Source organism: Mastigoproctus giganteus, chromosome 10, assembly GCF_048544385.1.
Source record: "Mastigoproctus giganteus isolate SK-2022 chromosome 10, ASM4854438v1, whole genome shotgun sequence".
Taxonomy (NCBI): domain Eukaryota; kingdom Metazoa; phylum Arthropoda; class Arachnida; order Uropygi; family Thelyphonidae; genus Mastigoproctus; species Mastigoproctus giganteus.
Window position 1 is genome coordinate 16972456 of NC_143584.1, and position 20969 is coordinate 16993424.

A 20969-nucleotide genomic window follows, 5' to 3' on the forward strand; every position below is an offset into this window, starting at 1 on the left:
TCTCTCTCTCTCTCTCTCTCTCTCTCTCTCTCTCTGGCCCATTCCTTCCTCATCATGTGTGGCGCCTCCGTAGCCAGGTGGGAAGGAGCACCAGTGTGTAGCACACGCTTCTTGATTAGACCGGGGTTCGAGCCCGTCACCACCAAATACGGAGGATGCGGAAAGGTCAGGGAATGACCACCGCACATCCCCGGAGCAATATGGCCTTAGTTGCTAATGCTCCTAAAAAAAAAAAACCAAATAAAATAACAACCTTCCTCATCTTCACCACGGCAACCCTCAAACAGCTGACAATGTGTATGGTTGCTGAGAGACAGGGTCTGGCTTCCTAGTGCCACGAATAATTCCTCATTAAAACTCTTTCAGTTCCTTCTCTTTCTCCATTGCATGGACTTAGAACTGACAGGCATTACCTTGCTGGTCATGACATCACTTCTAAGTGCTGTGGGATGCATCCACTTGTGGAGACAGGGGTGGTTATAATGTTTTTGCTCACAAGTATATGGAAGAGAAATACAAATTGGAGATGTGCAACTCCTCTTCACAAGGGTGGTTCAAAGAGTGAACTAGGTAACTACAGATCTCCAAGTTTAATCACTGTTCCTGCTAACGGCGCCTCCGTAGCCAGGTGGGAAGGAGCAGCAGTGCGTAGCACATGCTTCTTGATTAGACCGGGGTTCGAGCCCGTCACCAGCAAATACGAAGGATGCGGAAAGGTCACGAAATGACCACCGCATATCCCGGAGCAATATGGCCTTAGTTGCTAATGCTCCTAAAAATCAAATAACAATAAATGTTCCTGCTAAAATAATGGAGTCAATAGTTAACAAAGTAATGCAACTGTGACATCCTTTCATGGAACTGGATGCAAAGAATTATTGACATTTCAGTAAGGTCTTTGAAACTGTACTACATGTATAATTATATAAATTAGAGCAGTGTGGCATCAGGTGCAAGTTACTTTCATGGAGAAGGGAATAATGGTGAAATTTAAATGGCCACTTCCCTTCATGGACTACATGACCCTTACTTTTTTAAAAATATTTATTAATAATATTGATGTAGGTGTTTCAAGTTTGATATCTATGTTTTTTGCTGATACAAAGGTGGGGGTAGTGGTTAATGACAGTAATGAGAATACTACACTTCAAGATTTAGATAAACTAAACAGATGGGCTGTGAAATGGCAAACGAGGTTTAACATTGTTACACATTTGAGTGATAATAATCCTGGAGTATCATTCGATTTGGGTTGCACCAAACTTGAGATAGTAGTTTATATGGAAAAAAAGATGGGGGGATAATTATATGGTTGGGCGCCTCCGTAGCCAGGTGGGCAGGAGCAGCAGTGCGTAGCACACGCTTCTTGATTAGACCGTGGTTCGAGCCCGTGACCACCAAATACGGAGGATGCGGAAAGGTCAGGGAATGATCCCCAGAGCAATATGGCCTTAGTTGCTAATGCTCCTAAAAACCAAATAACAACAACATGACATTTTCTGAGCAGTGCAGACAGCTCAGAAATTTGCATTCAGCCAAAGAGTAATTGATTGTTGGAATAAACTTCCATCTAGTGGTGTGGAACTTGGTATCCAAAGCTGTTTTAAATTTGAATAAGTTTAAAAGGAGGTCTTGGCAAATCATTGGTAGGAATGGGCAAATTAAGTTTTTTTTTTGGCTTGTGTGTGTGTGTATAAGCTTTGCGTCTCATAGCATGTTGCCAGTACTAATACTAATAAATCAGTTTATAAAGTTCACTTAGAACTTTTTCTGTGTTGCTTACAACACAAAAACAGCCACATCAGTAAAGAACTAGTATATAAAAGTGTGTTCTCTCTTATAGTTGTTGTTGTATATCATTTAATAATAAGGCTGTTTTAGTTTTAGATATATCCATTAGTACCTGTCCAATAATGAAACTTGTTAAGCTAATTTTAAAACAGTTTTTTATTTAAAATAACTGTGGAACATAAGTTTATCAGATATATACCATTTCATTACATTGAATAGGTTTGATGCAAGTGTAATGAAGTAACTAAGCAGCGATAAGGATAATTGCAAAGTTTTATATAGCATAGGAGTGAGTGTTAAAAATAACATTTAGGCCACATAACTGTAACATTGCTTTAGTAACTTGTCTTTAACCTAGGAAGAAACAGAAGTCTGAAGAGCCAGAAGAAAAAAAAGAAGAACCAGTGTTGAAGACTGTTGTCATCAAAGGAAAGGCACCAGTAGATTCTGAATGCAGTGAGAAAGTAGGAGTTGCTCATGTATATACTGAAGATGATGACATTTATGATGCTATGCTAAATCAAACAAACTTGCAGCATAATAATAACAAATATTATATTATGCAGCTTTTAGAAGATGATAACCAGCAGTCCTACAGTGTTTGGTTTCGTTGGGGTAGAGTTGGAAAAAAGGGACAGCATTCTCTAACTCACTTTGGATCAAATTTAGAAGCAGCCAAGAAAGAATTTGAAAAAAAGTAAGTGCTGTTATTATACTATATGTGAATCAGATTTCCATACTTCACAGGTTTTGTGAATATTTTATGAAATTCATGAAAATTTTTTTTTACAATTTATGAAGTTTTCTTTTTTATGTAAACAATATTTTTCTATTTTAAAATTTATAAAAAAAAAAAAACAACCTAATTTCGGTTAAGGTTTAAATTTTTATTTGTTTAAATATAGACTTTCAGAATGCTGAAGTCATGACTAATATAATTATGTTTATAAGGTAATAAATAAAATAAATATATTGATATCTTTCTCAATATTTTTATCAGAGCAATTTTGTATTGATAAAGATAAACAAGATATTAATGTTTGTGATGTTGCAAGTGTTAATTTAATGTGAATGAAAATTGGATAAGTTGCTTTGCAAACATGAAACTTCTGGTTGGAGAAAATTAAAACTGGTAGTTGTATGCTGGGCACATAATTAGTTTTCATTTCCCATCTCGCTCTGTAAATAAATAGTTCTTTATGATACTAGGTGCAAATTTTTTTCTAATTTCTGAAAATTTTCACTTGAATTTGGTTTATGCTCTTATGAAGAGTGAGATTAGTTGGCATTTTTAATTTTAATGCAAACAACAGTTCTAGGCAGCAAAGCAGGAAGCATTATAAAGCTGTAAAAGTATTAGAGGAACCTAATACTGATGGTGTCTTTACTCTTTGAGATCTAAAACTTGAACATTGCCGTATAGATTTAAATTTAAAAGAGACCAGACATCACAATCTTGTTTTGTGATTAATGCCTATAGTAAAATTATCTGAAATAAAAACTGACTTGTATTCTGCCTAAAGTCCTGGTTTAAGTGGTCAGTCAGCATAGATGGATCTAGGTGGGAAATAAACTAGTTTTCAGTGTCTCTAATTATTTTACAACAGACAAAGAGCTTGAAAAGAGATTGTAATATGTGATCTACTAAGTTTTAATCCTGTGATAGGTGTGTATGACTAAAATGTGCTACAGTGGTCATTAAAAATGTAAATAAAAAATTAATTACCAGAGGGACAGCAATGTAAATTAACCTTTTTTTTTTCCAGAAAATGTGCCATAACGGATTGACTTTCTTTATTTTACAGATTAAAAGTATGCATCATGCGAATACTCATTGTTTGGTTTTTTGTATTTTTTATTAATTTTTTCGTAGAAAATATATGGGAGTAATTAACCCATTTGGGCTATCCCGAGTTATCTTGTGTACGCCAAAAAGTGTGCAAATTATATAGATTTTTTAATAAATTAGTGCTTCAGAAAGGCACAGAAAAAGTCTTCATTACTCATTATATAAATAAATTTAAAAAATCAAGTGGAATGCACAAGCAGTAATCACGAACTAACTACACTCTGACATGCACGGCCTCCACAAGTGGACAGGCGAGGTAAACGTCGCTTACGGGCGGCAGTTCAAGAGGGTGCCGAAATATTTTTCGTTATTGTTTTTGTGAATTATTTTCGTGGGTTCAGTGTTCTACATTTAGGATGGCAAATTATATTTTGCTTACTGGCGGCACAGGAACCCGCACTACTGTTCTGACATTGCTGTACAATATAAGTAAAACTAAAGCCAGTCATTTGCTGCCAGGTGTAAGAAAATCCTGAGAAAACTCGTAATTTACCTACCTAATGCAGAATTTGCCAGATAAATGCCAGAGAAAATATGTTTCAGTCCTAAATTTTGAGGTATTATTGTTTGCTTTGGGTATTATTGTATCCCGAGATATTTCACGTAGTTCCAAATAACTTTTAAAACTGAAAACGAGATATCTCGGGATAATCCATGAAGGGGTTAAGGTATTCCTCAATTATTGTTTCCTTTTGATCTGCATCATGAATTGTTTTGTTAATGAAGACGTTTGACCATAAATAAAATAATGCATTTTCATTAAACAATGTATGGTCATTAAAATTATGAATTTAAAATGAGTTGGTCTTGTTATCCATTTCTGACAGCATGCTGCCACTATGTGCTTTAGGAGCAGTTTGAATTGTTGATGTGTGCCTACTTCCATAAACAACTCAAATGCTGCTAGTGAAGAATGCAGGAGTTTCATAGCATGAACAAACTCCACCGCTTTACGAAGAATGTGTTTGTTTCATTTTCGCAAGTACTGCTTACTCTACTCTTAGCAGGCAAGGTTGTTGTTGTTGCAAGATGTTGTTGCTCTTATAGCAACATCTAAGTGTTGCTATAAGAGCTTAATAGCAACATCTAAGTGTTTCTCAGGTTACTTAGAGTTAGTTGATGCATTCTGTGTAGTTTATATGGCTACAAAGGTAGCACACATCACAGGACCTTGTAGACTGTTGCCTATGATAGGTTCAGCTGCATAGCAACTGCTCTGCTACAGAAAAATGTGAGTTATATGCTACACTCTGTCATCAAACAGCAATCCTATCAGTAATTTCCTCAGAAATTAGTTGCCATCCTTTGCCATGTCGTACTGACACTGTCTGTCTCCTCAAACTTCATAATTAGTTGTGTCCCTATTTTGTGCACATAATTCGTAACCCATTTTGTGACACTTACCTGTATCCTGTTGGTGGTATATGTTGAAGAGCAGACAAGGAATTATTATTGCTTTGGTAACAGGTTGATGCATCCTGTGTAGTTTATATGGCTACAAAGGTAGCATGCACACTTTACAAGACCTTGTAGACTGTTGCCTATGATAGGTTCAGCTGCATAGCAACTGCTCTATTACAGAAAAATGTGTTATATGCTACACTCTGTCATCAAACAGCAATTCTATCAGTAATTCCCTCAGAAATGAGTTTGAAGTGCTGATCAAAGCATCAAAGGCAGATATTGTTGGGATATCAGATACATGGTGTCACACAGATATAATCAGTGCAGAATTGGAATTTGGGGAGTATAATGTGTACAGAAAGGATAGACAGGGTAGGAAGGGAGGAGGGGTTATGCTGTTAGTTATGAAACACACAAAATCTAAGGAAGTGCATTCAGTTGACATGGGTGAGCAGTGCAATGTTGAGTCTGTTTTGTGTGACATAAACACTGGGAAGGGGAAAATGAGAGTAGCAGTATATTATAGGCCTAATGACTCTGATGAGTACAATGAACAATTGTGCAGAGAAATAGTGGGCCAGTAAATCAGAATGTCTTGTAATGTTGGAGTTTAACTTTCCAGATATTGATTGGAACTTGTGGGTTGGTTACTCGCACACTAGCAAGATTTTTGTGTATTTATCGGTGGATTGTTTTCTACAGTAACATGTTTGAGGCAACCAGAGGGGGTAATACTCTTGATCTGATTATCAGCAGTGATGACACATGCATTAGGAATTTGCAGATAAAGGAACCACTAGGTGACAGTGAACACAGTGTACTGATGTGGGATTTACTTAAAGATGTAACTACTGTCAAGGGTAAAGGGAAGGGTGTTTGTTTTCATAAAGGTGATTACAGTGATCTCGGGCAGTTTTCGAATTCTATACAATGGGATCAACTAATGGTGTTAAAAACAGTGAATTCTAAATGTGAGGCCTTCAGGGAATTAATCTTGGAAGCTACGAGGCTTTTCATACCAGCTGAGAAATACTGTTCAAGATTTAGGCCTAAATGAATGTTAGATGAACTAATGAGGCTTGTGGCAGAGAAGGAAAATGCTTGGGATGCATATAAATTAGCAGGTGAGACAGAAGCTTACAGAAGTGGCACGCAAACTTATTTTGCTCGCGACCCCCTTTATTAAATATAAAATTGATGTGACTCCTCAGTGTAAACCTCGAGGGAGCATGACTAGATTTTTAGAGAAGAAAAATGGTATTTTATAAATTATGTAGTAGAAACTTTTATTTGAGTACTGAGAAAGGAATAAAAAAAAAATTGTTTCCTTTTTAATTTACACATTAAAATAATTGTTTAATATTTTAATTGAATATTATTAGACTAAGGCATTTAGGGCATAGGCCTCAAGCTATGGGAGAGTCTAGACTATGTATAAATATAGTGCAAGTGCATCAGAAATACATAGCTATATCTGAATAAATCAGAATATCAGTAAAACGGCATCGTTTTAAGTTATATCTCATATTGTGAATATCTTCACAACGAGTTGCCATGATATTGCACTACTTCGAATAAGTTATTTATCCGAAGTAGTGCAATATCATGGCAACTCGTTGTGAAGATATTCACAATATGAGATATAACTTAAAACGATGCCGTTTTACTGATATTCTGATTTATTCAGATATAGCTATGTATTTCTGATGCGCTTGCACTATATTTATACATAGTCTTGAATATTATTATTAGTCATATGGTGCAAGGAAGCCTGAGGCTTATGCTGCACCAGCCAAAAAAATTCCCAAGTTACCTTGAGAGAGAGAGAGAGAGAGAGAGAGAGAGAGAGAGAGAGAGAGAGAGAGAGAGAGAGAGATATGTAGAAAGGAATCACCAAGAAAGAGAAGAATGATGATATCTAGCTCAGGACCGTTGGCACACCCAGTGTCCTTATCTGGATATCACCATTCTTCTCTTTCTTGGTGATTCCTTTCTACATCTCTCTCTCAGGGTAACTCGGGAATTTTTTTGGCTGGTACAGCATAAGCCTCAGGCTTCCTTGCGCCATATGGCTAATAATAATAATAAAACTCCAGAAACTTAACCTCCATCAGAATACAACAAATCAAATTCTTATTCTTCAATTAAGATTACAAAACAATAAAAAATGAACAATTACAAAACAAAACAATTAATGAGAAGAATGAGCTTGGATAACCAATAACATTTGGTCCATATTTGTATGCAATATTTGAAATTTCTTCTGGATCAATTGTGGAATACCATTTTTTTTTTATAGCTGGTAATTTTGAGAAACAAACCTCACATAAATACGTAGACCTGAAAAGTCTACATGCCTTTCTATTGGCATTTTCGATAATTCTGGATACTCATCTCGAAGAGAAAGCCAAAATTTTTTACAAGTTGTAGTCTTGAAACTAGCATGTAATGCTTCGTAAGATGACAGGTCGATAAGATCTTCCTTTTTGCTGAATGGTAATTTCGGAACATGAAGAAATTACAAAAGCAAAGGGATATCACGAATCCAGTACAACTTTTTTTTTTTTTTGGAGATACATTAAATTTCGAAAAATTCCTAATTAGCATTGTTAGGTGGATGGCAATGATATCCCTAAATTGTATAGTGTCAATATTATTACTGTTAACAAAATCAGAAAAACATGGGAACATTTCAGTATTATTACGCTCAAAGTCAGTTTTCCAAATGTCAAGTTTATTTTTGAAAGCTGAGTATTAATGTATTTGTTCCCTGTCCTTGAACACTTAAATTTAAATCATTTAAGTTTTTCAAATATATCAAGGTAGCTAAGTTTCCAAAGCTATTTTTTTTTTTTTTTATTGTAAACAAATGAGCAAGGTTCTGGTCTGTATCTGATAAAAACAAAACTTAATGTTTGAGGCTAAAAAGACGTCGCAACACTTTACTACTGGATAACCACCCCAATTTCATATATAAAAGAAGCATTTCATAAGCGGATCCCATTTCTTTACAAAGTATAGTTAAAAGTCTGCTATTTAAGCTTCTACTTTTAATAAAGTACAAAATTCGTGCAAATCAGTTTGCATTTCCTTCGTTACTAATACTTCCCTATATATAATGCAATGACTAAAAACTATATTTGGAGCAATTTCCTTTATTTTCTCCTGTTAATGCAGCCATCAATACAAATCGCAACACAGTTGTCCCACGTTAGATTATTTGTTTGGAAGAAAATATAACATCAAAAATCTTCTGGCCCGTTGTTCTTCCTTCCAAAACTTTGCAAAATAGAAAATCCTCCAAAATATCCCCCTCGTAGCAGTATCCAACATATACAATAAGTCGAGCAAGGTTTGAAATATCTGTGGATTCATCTAACTGTATTGCAAAAATTGGACTTTCCCTCAATCAATTTAATAATTTGAATTTTATGTTGTCCGACAACTGTAATATGCCACAAGACTGTCTCTGGACAGAGGAATGGTTTTTAAATCATTGATGTACTTTTATAGCAGACACATCGACAGGGAGACCAGGAAAAAAGTTTGCCAAGTCATTCGTTTGGAGTGTGCTGCTGTATGGAAGTGAAACCTGGACATTATGCAAGCAAGATATCAAGAGACTGGAGGCATTGGAGATGTGGGTCTGGAGGAGGATGTTGAGGATTAGCTGGACCGAGCAACGATCCAATGAATCTGTCTTGAACGAGATGCAAGAAAAGCGGCAGCTACTCACGACAGCGGCAAAAAGACAATCTAAATTTTTAGGCCGCACCCTAAGACATAACAAATTTTTAGTGAATATCTCAGAAGGAAAAATATTGGGAAAGAAAGGAAGGGGATGACCAAGGAAGAAAATTTTGGAAAACCTAATGAGGAAAATGAACTTTAGGGTATATGAGGAAATGAAACGTTCAGCAGTAGACAGAGATGTACGGTTGCAGCGACAAGGCGAAGCTTTTAGAGTTTGATGATGTACTTTTCTCCATACATAATTGAAATAATTTTTATTGCAGCAAGGAGAATGCACCGAATTACGAAGCAGAATAAATCATGCGTGCAGCACACTTCTGTGTATATTTACTGCTACCGTACATTCACACCTCTGGCCTTTAAGCAATACAGTACAAGCAATTTAAGAATTTGTGCTGTAGGAAGCATGAATTAAGAGCTAAAGAGATTACTGTAAGGGATTAATTTAGTAGTATTTCTCAGTACTACTCAGCATTTGAGTAGTACTGAAAAATAATAATACATACTGAGAAGTTGCACTAGTCAGCTGCTTTTTGTGTGTCCATAGCCAGTGAGCAAATTAAGGCATATTCCAGAAGTGGTAGGCAGAAGGGTTCATTCATATCTTAGACTTAGTTTGAGTAGCAAGGTCTCTACACCTACGGTATTGAAAAAGTAATTTTAACAACAGGTTTTTAGCTTTTATGTATACAAAAAATAAATTTATTTAAAAATTTCTGCGACCCCTTTAATTTATCACATTACAGTTTATACGCAGATATAAGCTAGTCTGTAATCAAGTCACAAAGGAGGTTAGGCAAGCAAAGGCTGATCATGAGAAATCCTTTGCAAAGAAAAACAACAGACTTTTTTACTTATGTAAACTCTAGAAGGAAGGGGATGAATTAGATTGGTCCACTTAAGCTGGTCGTTTTGATTGTTGATGATCCTGCTCAGGTAACTGACAAACTGAATGAGTACTTTGCATCTACATTCACACATGGGGAATTCTTTAAGGAAGGGGAGAACAGAAGTTTCTAAGGAAGGGAGGACAGAAGTTTACTAAAATTTAACAGGGAGCTAAATGATTTTGTAATAACAGAGAGCAAAGTGGAGGAGAAATTGTTGAAGTTGAACATAAACAAGGCACCTGGAGCAGATGGAATGAATCTATCCAGTTATATTGAAGGAGGCAGCGAGGGAAGTAAGCAAACCCTTAGCAATAATTATGAGAGCATCCTTAGACTCAGGGGAGGTCCCCATGGACTGGAGATACGCAGATGTATCCCCAATTCACAAAGGGGGTTCAAAGGGTGAGGCAAATAATTATAGACCTGTTAGTTTAACTTCAGTTCCGGGGAAAACAATGGAGCCACTGGTTAAAGAAGTGTTGTAGGATCACATAGACAAGACTGCAGTAACAGTTCAGGCGCAGCATGGGTTTGTTAAGGGGAAGTCTTGTCTGACCAATCTGATTGGATACTACGCGTTGGTCACAAATGAACTGGATGCAAAAAATAATTTTGATATCATATACGTGGATTTCAGGAAAGCTTTTGATACTGTTGAACATGGAAGACTGCTGTATAAATTGGAGCAGTATGGCATTAAGGACAAGTTGCTTCAATGAATAAAGGGATGGTTGAGTGGAAGATTGCAGAGTGTGGTAATAAATGGACACTGCTCTATGTGGACTAATGTTATTAATGGCGTCCCCTCTGGGTTCGGTAGCCGACCGGGCTGGCCGAGTGGGTAAAGTACCTGCCCGGCAACCCAAAGGTCGCGGGTTCGATTCCCGCCTCGGGCTTGGATCAAAGTACTGCAAAAACCTTGGGAGGTGCAATATGGCCACAGAAGCCGATGCGCCAACAACTACCAAATCAAAAATCAAAATCAATCTGGGTTCGGTGCTGGGCCCATCGTTGTTTTGTGTATTTATTAGTGCTGTCGATTAAGGTATATCAGGCTTAATGTCCAATTTGCAGATGATACAAAGGTTGGTAGGGTTGTTAATGATAGTAAAGACAGTATGCTACTGCAACAGGATCTAGAAGAGTTAGGTAGATGGGCTGAGAAGTGGCAACTGAAGTTTAATATTGACAAATGCAAAGTACTGCGTATGGGTAGCAGTAACTCAAGAGAAACATACCAACTGTGTTGTTGTACACTTTGGGAGGTGGAGAATGAAAAATACTTGAGGGGGGGCCTAATTGTGTAGTCGGATATGAAGTTCTCTGAGCAGTGCAGACAGGCTGCCAGAGCAGGTCATGGAGTTTTGTCAATGATATATAGGAATTTTGCTAGCAGGGACAAGGAGGTGATTATACCTTTGCATGAGACAATGGTCAGGCCACACCTTGAGTACTGCATACAGGTATGGAGGCCTCATTTCAGGAAGGATGTAGTGTTGCTAGAATGAGTACAAAGAAGGGCAACAAGATTGGTGAGAGGAACAAAGGGGTTCTCTTACCAGGAGAGGCTTAAATTCTGTCAGTTGCCGCATCTGGAGACTAGGCACCTGCAAGGTGATCTGATTGAGGTGTACAAGGCCTTGAATGGTTTGAGCAGGCTCAGTGCTGATGGGATACTTACACTTGCTCACTTGCTAAGATTAAGAACTTGAGGGGGCATAAATTCAAACTGAGGAAACACAGTTGTAGAATAAATGTGCAGAAGTTTGCCTTTAGCCAACGGGTAGTTGATTGCTGGAACACACTTCCATCTGTTGTGGAAGTTTGATAGCCGACTAAACTAGACAAACATTTGGAGTGACCGGATGAGTGAAATGGGAAGATTTTTTTTTTTTTTTTGGCTGATGCTCTATAAGCTTGCTTTCTTGCATCGGATGCCTCAACTAATGCTAATGTTAACAAAGCATAATGCTTTGGTACAAGTGTCATGAATTTTCATGTTTTCTGTTATTACCTATTCTTATAGCTCTTCCACAGACACATTTCTAGGAATAGAAATTGTGTAATTCTTCTGTACAGTACCATCCCCTGGTGGCACTTTGTGAAACTAATTTTGTTTCCTTGTGTCATGCCATCCACATGCCTGTCCATTTTGTTTTATAAATTTCATTCTATGATCAGTCATTTTGTGTGGGTAAGCCTTCAGAGTGAAGTATGTAATTTAATTATAACAACCAATATAAGTGGCCTCTGTTTATTATTATTTTTCACCTGTATTTGTTATGTTTTGTTTATTTTGCTGAATTATTTTGGTATTAACTTTGTTTCTAAAATAAGCTACCCTTGAAAAATTGGGGATTCAGCTTTTTTTTTGTTTTTGACACAATTCACCCACTTGAGCATTTCCACATGCTCATGTTGGTACATATTGAGGGTGAAAAACAAGAAAGTTATATGCTTGTTATTTTTGGTAGAATTTAGGCTATAATTAAATGCAATCCCTTATATTTATTGGTTAGAAATTAAAGCTTCATGTAAAGAACTCTGGTTTTTTTTTTTTTTTTTTTTTCATCTATAAAATTTGAATATCTGTTTTAATCTAGCACTTATGTAGACATTTGTATTTTGTGCAATTTTATTTCATTTTGTTTCAGATTTCAGGACAAAACAAAAAATGACTGGGTTGAGCGAGATTATTTTCAGAAAGTTCAAGGAAAATATGATCTCTTGAAAATGGATTATAATATTGAGGTAATGTTTTCTTAATTTTTTTAAAATAATGATTAAATTTGGATTACCTTCAAGAAGAGAAGGTAGATTTTGACTTTCTGATATAAAATCCATTGCATAATTTTCTTGTTCTTCCTTTTCAACACACCATTGCATGTTATTTGCAATCCTTGGCTGTTGATACTTGACTCAGAACCGTTTTCATTGCCCTATTTTATCTGAGTTTCAAAATTCTATAGGTCTTCTGTGTCTTTAAAACTCCCAATTTGTGCCTGGTTTTGGTCTAAAAGTAATTTAGGAATTGCTTTCTTATCCATCTGCTTCTCCACTTTCTATATTTTGTGATTAACTTTGATTGTCAGTCGGCAACTCAGATCATAAAATCTTCCTATTCTGAGAGTGCAGGATATAACGAGCCTTGTTGAACAGTCTAGAACACAACTGTATGACTTACTTGATGGCTAACTGAACAGTCGTGGCTAATTTTCTACAGATGTTTATACTGCTGTATTTTTACTTTTGCTTTTTAAAATTTAGGAGTGTAGCTGTTTGATATATTTGTGGCAAAAAGCATATGGCATTAGAGATAAACTTATTAAATTGTGGACTTTGGATAGCAGACTTTCTATTGCAAGTGTGTGAGATTACAGTTTGCTGGCCACCAAACATAGAAGAATTCATAGTGGAGAAACAAGCTATCACTGGAATTTCTGGAAGCATTAATTAAGTTAAATCTAAATTTAACTAAAATATGAACATATTTGGACAACCAAATAATCATAGTAGTGCTACTCATAGAATGAGTTTTTGTATCAAACTGAATTGAATGAGTTTTGAAGTGGGGAAAAAAGTATCTTAAAAATTCAGTTTTTGACCTGTTGATTATTATGTAGAAATTTTTGCTCAAATTTAACATAAGAAATAAGTAAGTGAGTTGACCTATGTTTTTACAGAAGGGGGAGTTAATTCTATGCTGCTGTAAGTGTAGCAGGATAGAATTAATGAGAGAGAGAGAGGGGGGGAGTGGGCATCATTAATACTAGCTTCAAGTAACAAATGGTAGCAGGAGGTATGTAAGAAGGGGGGAGATAGAGTAGTGGCCATTGAAAGACATGAGAAAACAATTGCAAATGCCATTTCAGGCTATCCAGAGAATTTTGCATGTATTCACATTTTCCTAGGCCTAGAAATATTTCTGTATTAAGTGGTATTTGTGTAAACAAGTTCACATTAAGTGAATACATTGAAATAGCATGTTAGGTCCATTCCTATAGGTGTAGGAATGGACCTAACGTGCTTTTTGTGTTAACACTGTCCATGGTAACTCAGCAGTAGTGTGCCACCTCTAATTGTAACAAAAATGGTAGTGGATAACCTGACAGTGATGATTTTTATTTATTTATTTTATTTTTATTTATTTTTATTTTTTTTTTTTTTCATTCTACTTGGAAGATGTCAATGTTTGACCATTTACTAATGGATTATAGTAATTTTAAAAGTAATTTTTAGTGAAAAGTTTGAATATTTAAAAAATGTGTAATTGAGAAATTTTCAAAAAGATAAAATTTAATACTGCTGAAAAAAAAAAAAAAAAAACTGTGTTATAGACAAAATATAACATGATTCTATTAGTCTCTTATATTTTCCCATTTTGAGCTGAGTGGCCAAGCACAAAAGCTCAGTAGCACACATATTTAAGTGTACCTTGGTACATTTTAAACAGTCACATCTGTGTGACTGGTAAATATGGTTAACGATTTTGATTTTGGTTTGTGCATATCTGTTCCTGTTGTTCCAATAACAGTTTTATCAATTAAACTACATCTTTGTGCTTTGGTTAGTAAGGCTTTTTTTTTTTTTTTTTTTGGTTGAGCTAAAATTATCATTTGAAAATTAAAATTGGTTAAATTTATTGTTAAAGGAAATAAAAATTGCAGAAAACTGGAATTGGAACTGAAATTTCTATGGGTACGAACAGATAAACAATATTTATACTTACCAAGTAAGTCCAGAGAACTTCACACTTGCAGTAGTAGGCAAGAAAAGATGGAGTTCATAAATGCAGCTGAGTACATGATACATTCAAAAGTGCTGCCTGATGTTATAATAAATCGCAGTTACTGAACAAATGCAATTGAAAATGTAATTAACTAAAATACCACAAATTAAATGTGATAAACAAAAATAATGATTTCTGCTATGTAAGGACTGGTATTACCTTTCTACACCATAACAGCCAACAAATGCCCAGCAAGTTTAATCTATAATATATATATATATATATATATATATATATCCTCCCAACAAAATGAATTTCAGCTTATAATGAACAGAGGCACTTATTATTAATGTGTTGGATGTGGATATTATGGTCAATTACTGTGTGGCAAATTTGTAAAATAAACTAATATTGAAATTAGTTTATTTTACAAATTACTCCCATCCTATTTATAATTCTGCCGACTGTCTCACAACAGTAGCATAACTTTGATTTCATGAATTTTTTTTTAGCATTTCTGCCCTCTTTGGTCAAAAATTTGATTGCTGCTCAGTTTGCTAGATATTCATTCTTCTTCTACCAACATAAAAAATTTAATTTTAAAACATTTTTAGATAATTTAAATAAAAATTTTAGAAAGCATATATGACATTGATACATGATTTTTTCTGTTCTGTTTTGTAAGTCATTAAGCTATCAAAATAACCTATTCTGTAATATATTAATACATTTTTATACCCTGTTTTGTTTTCAGAACTTTTTGACTACCCCTTGTTTTTGTGATGGGGTTATTTGTTTCTTTAGTTATTAAAATGAAAAATGTTCCACTTATGACTCAAGTTCAATTAAAATTACTGTATAATGTAATTATGTGACGATTATTCATGGGATTAAGCATGCAATAAGAAATATTCTTATACCCCATGAATACCATATTTTCTGGATAATAAGATGCTACCTTGGAAAATGCTTAAAATCCTCCTACATCGGTCCAAAGGTATACTTTGTGTGCAGTGATGGCATTATCTTTAGCTATGTCTAGAGAAAGTATGGTCATAACATTGAAGCAGTATAAATTTTTTATGCAAAATGTGCCTTTAAAATCGTGGGTGTGGCTTATAATCCTGGAAATACAGGATTTTTCAAAATTAGTTTATTATATATTCACTAAGTGGCTTTGCCCCCTGCTCGCCTTGCTTGCCAACCCCTGTTCATGCTTTTCTACATAAAATGTAGAGGTATGACAGAGTAAGTCAAATCTTTTCTATGTAAAAGACACACCTGTCGAAGCGCACTGATCGATATATAATCAGGAAATAACCTATGTAATTATTTACTTGTGCATTTGTAGTGATGTAATTGCTCTGCCCGCATGACCAGCATCCCTCTTCTCCCATTGGTTACCCCACCATGCAGCACTCTCAAAGTCGAGTAGATATCACTGTAATTATTTACCTGCGTTTATATAGGTCACATAGGAAAAGACCTTTTGCATCGGGTTTCATAATGCATGAGGAATATTGTTGCAACAGAAAGAGCAGGGCAAAAATATTTACAAACTATACAAATATTCAAAATATTTACAAAATACTAAACTATTTATAAATATACAAACCATATCAGGTCTTTTCATTAGCTGACATTAATATACAAAAAAACATTACAATGGAACCTCAAATGATGCCAGGCGTGGTCGTGTATTAGACAGTGAATTATGTGCACGAGGTTGGTGAACGTTGTGGAGGCAGTTGTCTTTCAGTGTGCGAATGTTGGCATGTGTCCCACGTACACGCTCTACATTGTCAACAGCACGTTTGATTCTGCCCAGTAACTCATTTGTGTCCTTCCATTTAACGTTCCTGATATAGTAGAGGTAAATAATAGGTTAGTATTTTGTAAATATTGTATAGTTTTGTTATTATTTATATAATAATAACATTACACTAACATTATAACGCACTAATTGAAATCTAATCAGGAAATGACCTATGTAATTATTTACCTGCACATTTGTAGTGATGTAATTGCCCCGCCCTCTTCTCCCATTGGCTTGAATAAATATCACTGGAGGAAAACTTTTTTAATGTATAGAGAGATAACATACTACAAGCACCAAATTGCACTAAATAAATTTAGCACAATTTGGTCCTTATAGTGGGCTGTCAGGAACTAATTAATTTTGAAAATTATTCATGTAGCATATTCATGGTTTTTTTTAAACTATATACTTAAATTTTGATTTTTTTTTTTTTTTTTTTTTTTGTTATTTTTGAAAGGATAAAAAAGAAGAGGAAATTAAAGCATCAAAGAAGAAATCAAAGGAAGTTAATTCGAAGTTAGATCAAAGAATTCAGGTATGTTGAAGCAGTATCTGTATGCTGCCTCTTTTCCTCCACTATTCCCTTGCTAGAATGTGGTTATCCAGTTGCTCCTTAAACCTTACCTGACTGTCAACCTCAGCCACCAGAAAGGCAGTATATTTCTCTGGTTGATAATATGTTGGCCAAACAAACTTCCTGAGGTTCAGTCTGTTAGTTTTTCCAATAGATTTCAGTATGAAGATTCCCCTGTCATTCAATTTGTTCCCCCCCCCCCTCTCAGTGCCTTATACACTTCAATTGCATCCCTTCTTAGACATGTTAGTTTAAGTTTTTTCATGTGAAAACATCTATGGTGGCACTGGAGTAAAACCGATTGGTAACAAATTTTCTTATGGAAATAACACGATGTTGCTTTCTAAATGGTGCTAACTCTGTCACTAATGTTGATTTGGTAGAGTAAGCAGCGGGTAGTAATATTATGCAAGAATAAAAGCTTCAAAGCCATCGAAGAAGCCTCTTGTATCAATAAGGAACGAGTTGAAAAACATGGAGAACAAAAAAAATGCAAACTAATAAAATCTGCTTCTCAAGATTTTGGTGAACATCAACCTTCTAAGTAGCATAAGTAAGTTTCGATTAAACCATTTAAAAATTTAAATGGTTTTGATTCAGGAACGCACTGATAAAACAATCACTTCAACAAACAATTGCTTCTTGCAATAGTTTTTGGTTATGATATCATACTAGAGCACAAATGGATTTTGCTAACTATTGAACTGTAAAAATACTGAATCTAATTTCAGTTAACAACCTATATAAGTATTTTGAAGATGGCTAAAACTCCAGCTGAGTGAAATCGAGAAAATTATGCAAGAATAAAAGCTTCAAAACCACTGAAGAAGCCTCCCATGTCGACAAAAGAACGGGTTCAAAAACATAGAGACAAAAAAAAAAAAAAAAATGGAGTTTAATAAAATCTGCTTCTCAAGATTTTGATCAACATCAGTCTTCCATATCAACTTCTCATCAAGAAGCTGGACCGTCGACATCACAATTTTATTCAAGAACTTCCTGAAGATTTTGATCCAGAAGATTTGAGTTTAAATTAATTACCTGAGGATTTTCAATTGATTCCTGAACCAGCTAGACAGAGTATACTGCAACAACGAGCTGCGATTGCATCACCCAAAAAGAAAAATTCATATTTCAGCTTAATCGCCTGTTGTAGACCCTCCACAGGTTTCAACAGTAGTCCAGCCTGAAATCATTTACAAGAACATCAAACATGACCATAATAGTGACCATATAAAGAATTTGAACAACAATTTCTGAAAAATACATATGGAGCTGTTTGTGATATCTGCGATCAGTTATGGTATGAAAATGATGTAAAATTGTGCACTCCAGGAAGTTATCAATTACTTCTCCTAGAATTTCCAACTGCAGATGTAATGACTATGAAGGCTTGTAATACTTGTCGAGCATCTCTCAAAACTGATTTCATTCCGACATATTCGAAGAGCAATGGTTTCATTTATCCTGCTATTCCACTTCATTTGCCTCAATTGGATTTAGTAACCAAGCAACTCATTTCTCCTCGTATACCATTCGTGCACATTAGAAGACTAAGACATGGTTTTGGCCAATATGGAATTTTGGGCCAAATTATAAATGTTCCTGGAAATGTTAATTCGATGGTAAATCATTTGCCTCAGAGAACAGATGATTATTGAGTTCATATCAAAGGTAAAAAAATACACAAATTGAGTTAGATGAATTGTAGGATTCCTTAAGGTACCAATTTAATTGACTTAATAAATGGTAGCAATAGCTTAATTTTTAGTACTCACCTTAATATAAACTGCAGTTGGATTTAGAATAAGTGAATTGGCTAAAAATTTAGAATAAGGGAATTGGTTAAAATTGCGGTTAATATGAGTGAGCTTAATTGTTTTGAACGGAATTAAAATGCGCTCAAGGAAATACAAGCGCACGTCTTCATCCTTGGTTGTCATGAAATAAATTGAAAAAATTGGAACTTGAGAATGTAATCACAGAGACCAATAGCCATAACGATTGGCTTTCGTATTAATGTCTTCGGTTGGTCATAGTGAAGAAGAGGGAGCGTGTGAATATAAAGAACTCTTAAGTTCCCGTGATGCTCTTTGATGCATGCGGGAATCTCAGGTGTGTGAAATTCCAGGCCAAGGAGAGATTATATGGTAGTTTTGCGTTTAATACATTAAATTTAGAATGATGTCGGAACCATTCTATGATTAGGGCTTCGTACTGGTAAATTCTGAAGCTGGATTTTAATTTAATAATGGGAACTGCTGAATCTACTAGAGGAGTGTGGTTATGGATTGTACATGTAACGCGAGTTCTGTATTTGATTGTCCGGTTCTAAAACTATTATAATGGTATTATGCTCGTGTGTTTGATGTTTTTGTAGAGCCGTATTTTTAAGTGGTGTTTCCAATATAATATGCATTACATTTTTGTTGGCATTTTATTAAATATACTATATTGTTCATATCACTGATTTGGTATTTGTAGGTTTCTTTATAAGAGTTGAACATGGATCCTAATTTATTGTATGTAGAAAATGTGAGTGTAATATCAGTATTTTTAAAAATTCGCCTGAACTGTCTAGCAAGGTCACTATGATAAGGAAGAACTACACGTGTGTTGTTGTGTATGTTATATTTGGGTGGTTTATTGATATTATTTTGAACATTATGAATTGTTTTTTGAATCGAACTGTAAGGGGTATTTCCTGGATGTAAATTTTTCTGTGAGATATTTTAATTCATTAAATCAGGCAAATTTAGGAATAATTTAATGAATTACAATATCTCACAGAAAAATTTACATCCAGGAAATATACCTTACAGTTGATTCAAAAAACAATTTCTAATGTTCAAAATAATATCAATAAACCACCCAAATATAACATACACAACAATACACGCGTAGTTCTTCCTTATCATAGTGACCTTGCTAGACAGTTCAGGCGAATTTTTAAAAATACTGATATTACACTCACATTTTCTACATACAATAAATTTAGGATCCATGTTCAACTCTTATAAAGAAACCTACAAATACCAAATCAGTGATATGAACAAAATATAGTATATTTAATAAAATGCCAACAAAAGTGTAATGCATGTTATATCAGAAGCACCACTTCAAAATACGGTACAAAAACATCAAACACACGAGCATAATACCATTATAATAGTTTTAGAACCGGACGATCAAATACAGAACTCACGTTACACGTACAATCCCATAACCACACCCCTCTAGTAGATTCAGCAGTTCCCATTATTAAATTAAAATCCAGCTTCGGAATTTACCAGTATGAAGCCCTAATCGTAGAATGGTTCCGACATCATTCTAAATTTAATGTATTAAACGCAAAACTACCATATAATCTCTCCCTGGCCTGGAATCTCACGCACCTGAGATTCCCGCATGTATCAAAGAGCATCACGGGAACCTAAGAGTTCTTTATATTCACGCGCTCTCTTCTTCACTATTACAAACCGAAGACGTTAATACGAAATCCAATCGTTACGGCTGTTGGTCTCTGTGATTACATTCTCAAGTTCCAATTTTTTCAATTTATTTCATGACAACCGAGGATGAAGACGTGCACTTGTATTTAGATAGAATAGGGTTGAATTTGAAAGTGTCTGCAATTCTGCCCAGACACCATAGGAGGGAGTATATGATGAGAGCCTTGTCGATCAATTCGGCCCTGGAAAGATTGTGCAAGGCTCAAGGGGTAGAATTTTTTTCAGCCTGGACTGTACTTGTTAACAGGAGAGATTACTTCTACAGGGATGGGATACACTTAAATAGAAAGGGTGCAAGAATATTTGCTAATGCTATCGAGGCAGTGTTAGGTGGGTCGGAAAACTGCTAGGTTGGGGGGATACAAAGACGAATAGATTAACAGTAGCCACTGGCAGAGGTGAAAGAGATTCTTGCACTGCTTCTATTGGAATGAGCAGAAGCCTGAAAAACAAGATTCAGGATATTTCAGAGACTGCTGGGAGTCATTGTGGTACAAGTAAACACATGGGTTGTGTTAGGGTAGCTAAGAATAGAAATAGGTGCATGTATACTTGCGTGTACACTAATGCTACGAGTTTAGTAAATAAATTTGAGGTATTGCTCAAAACATCAAAGGCAGATATTGTTGGGATATCAGAGACTTGGTG

The 20969-nt window shown here is 35.2% G+C and overlaps 1 protein-coding gene across 6 annotated transcripts in view; it reads left to right on the top strand.

The window, feature by feature from the left end:
- LOC150078808 (poly [ADP-ribose] polymerase 2-like) overlaps window positions 1-20969 on the top strand; it is a 167446-nt gene that overhangs the window by 58856 nt on the left and 87621 nt on the right. For all 6 annotated transcript variants that reach the window (XM_090382479.1, XM_090382477.1, XM_090382483.1 and 3 more), the window contains exons 4-6: window positions 2150-2488; window positions 12342-12438; window positions 16693-16770. In XM_090382479.1, the coding sequence (XP_090238605.1) occupies window positions 2150-2488; window positions 12342-12438; window positions 16693-16770 (514 nt within the window). The remainder of the gene's footprint in view (window positions 1-2149; window positions 2489-12341; window positions 12439-16692; window positions 16771-20969) is intronic.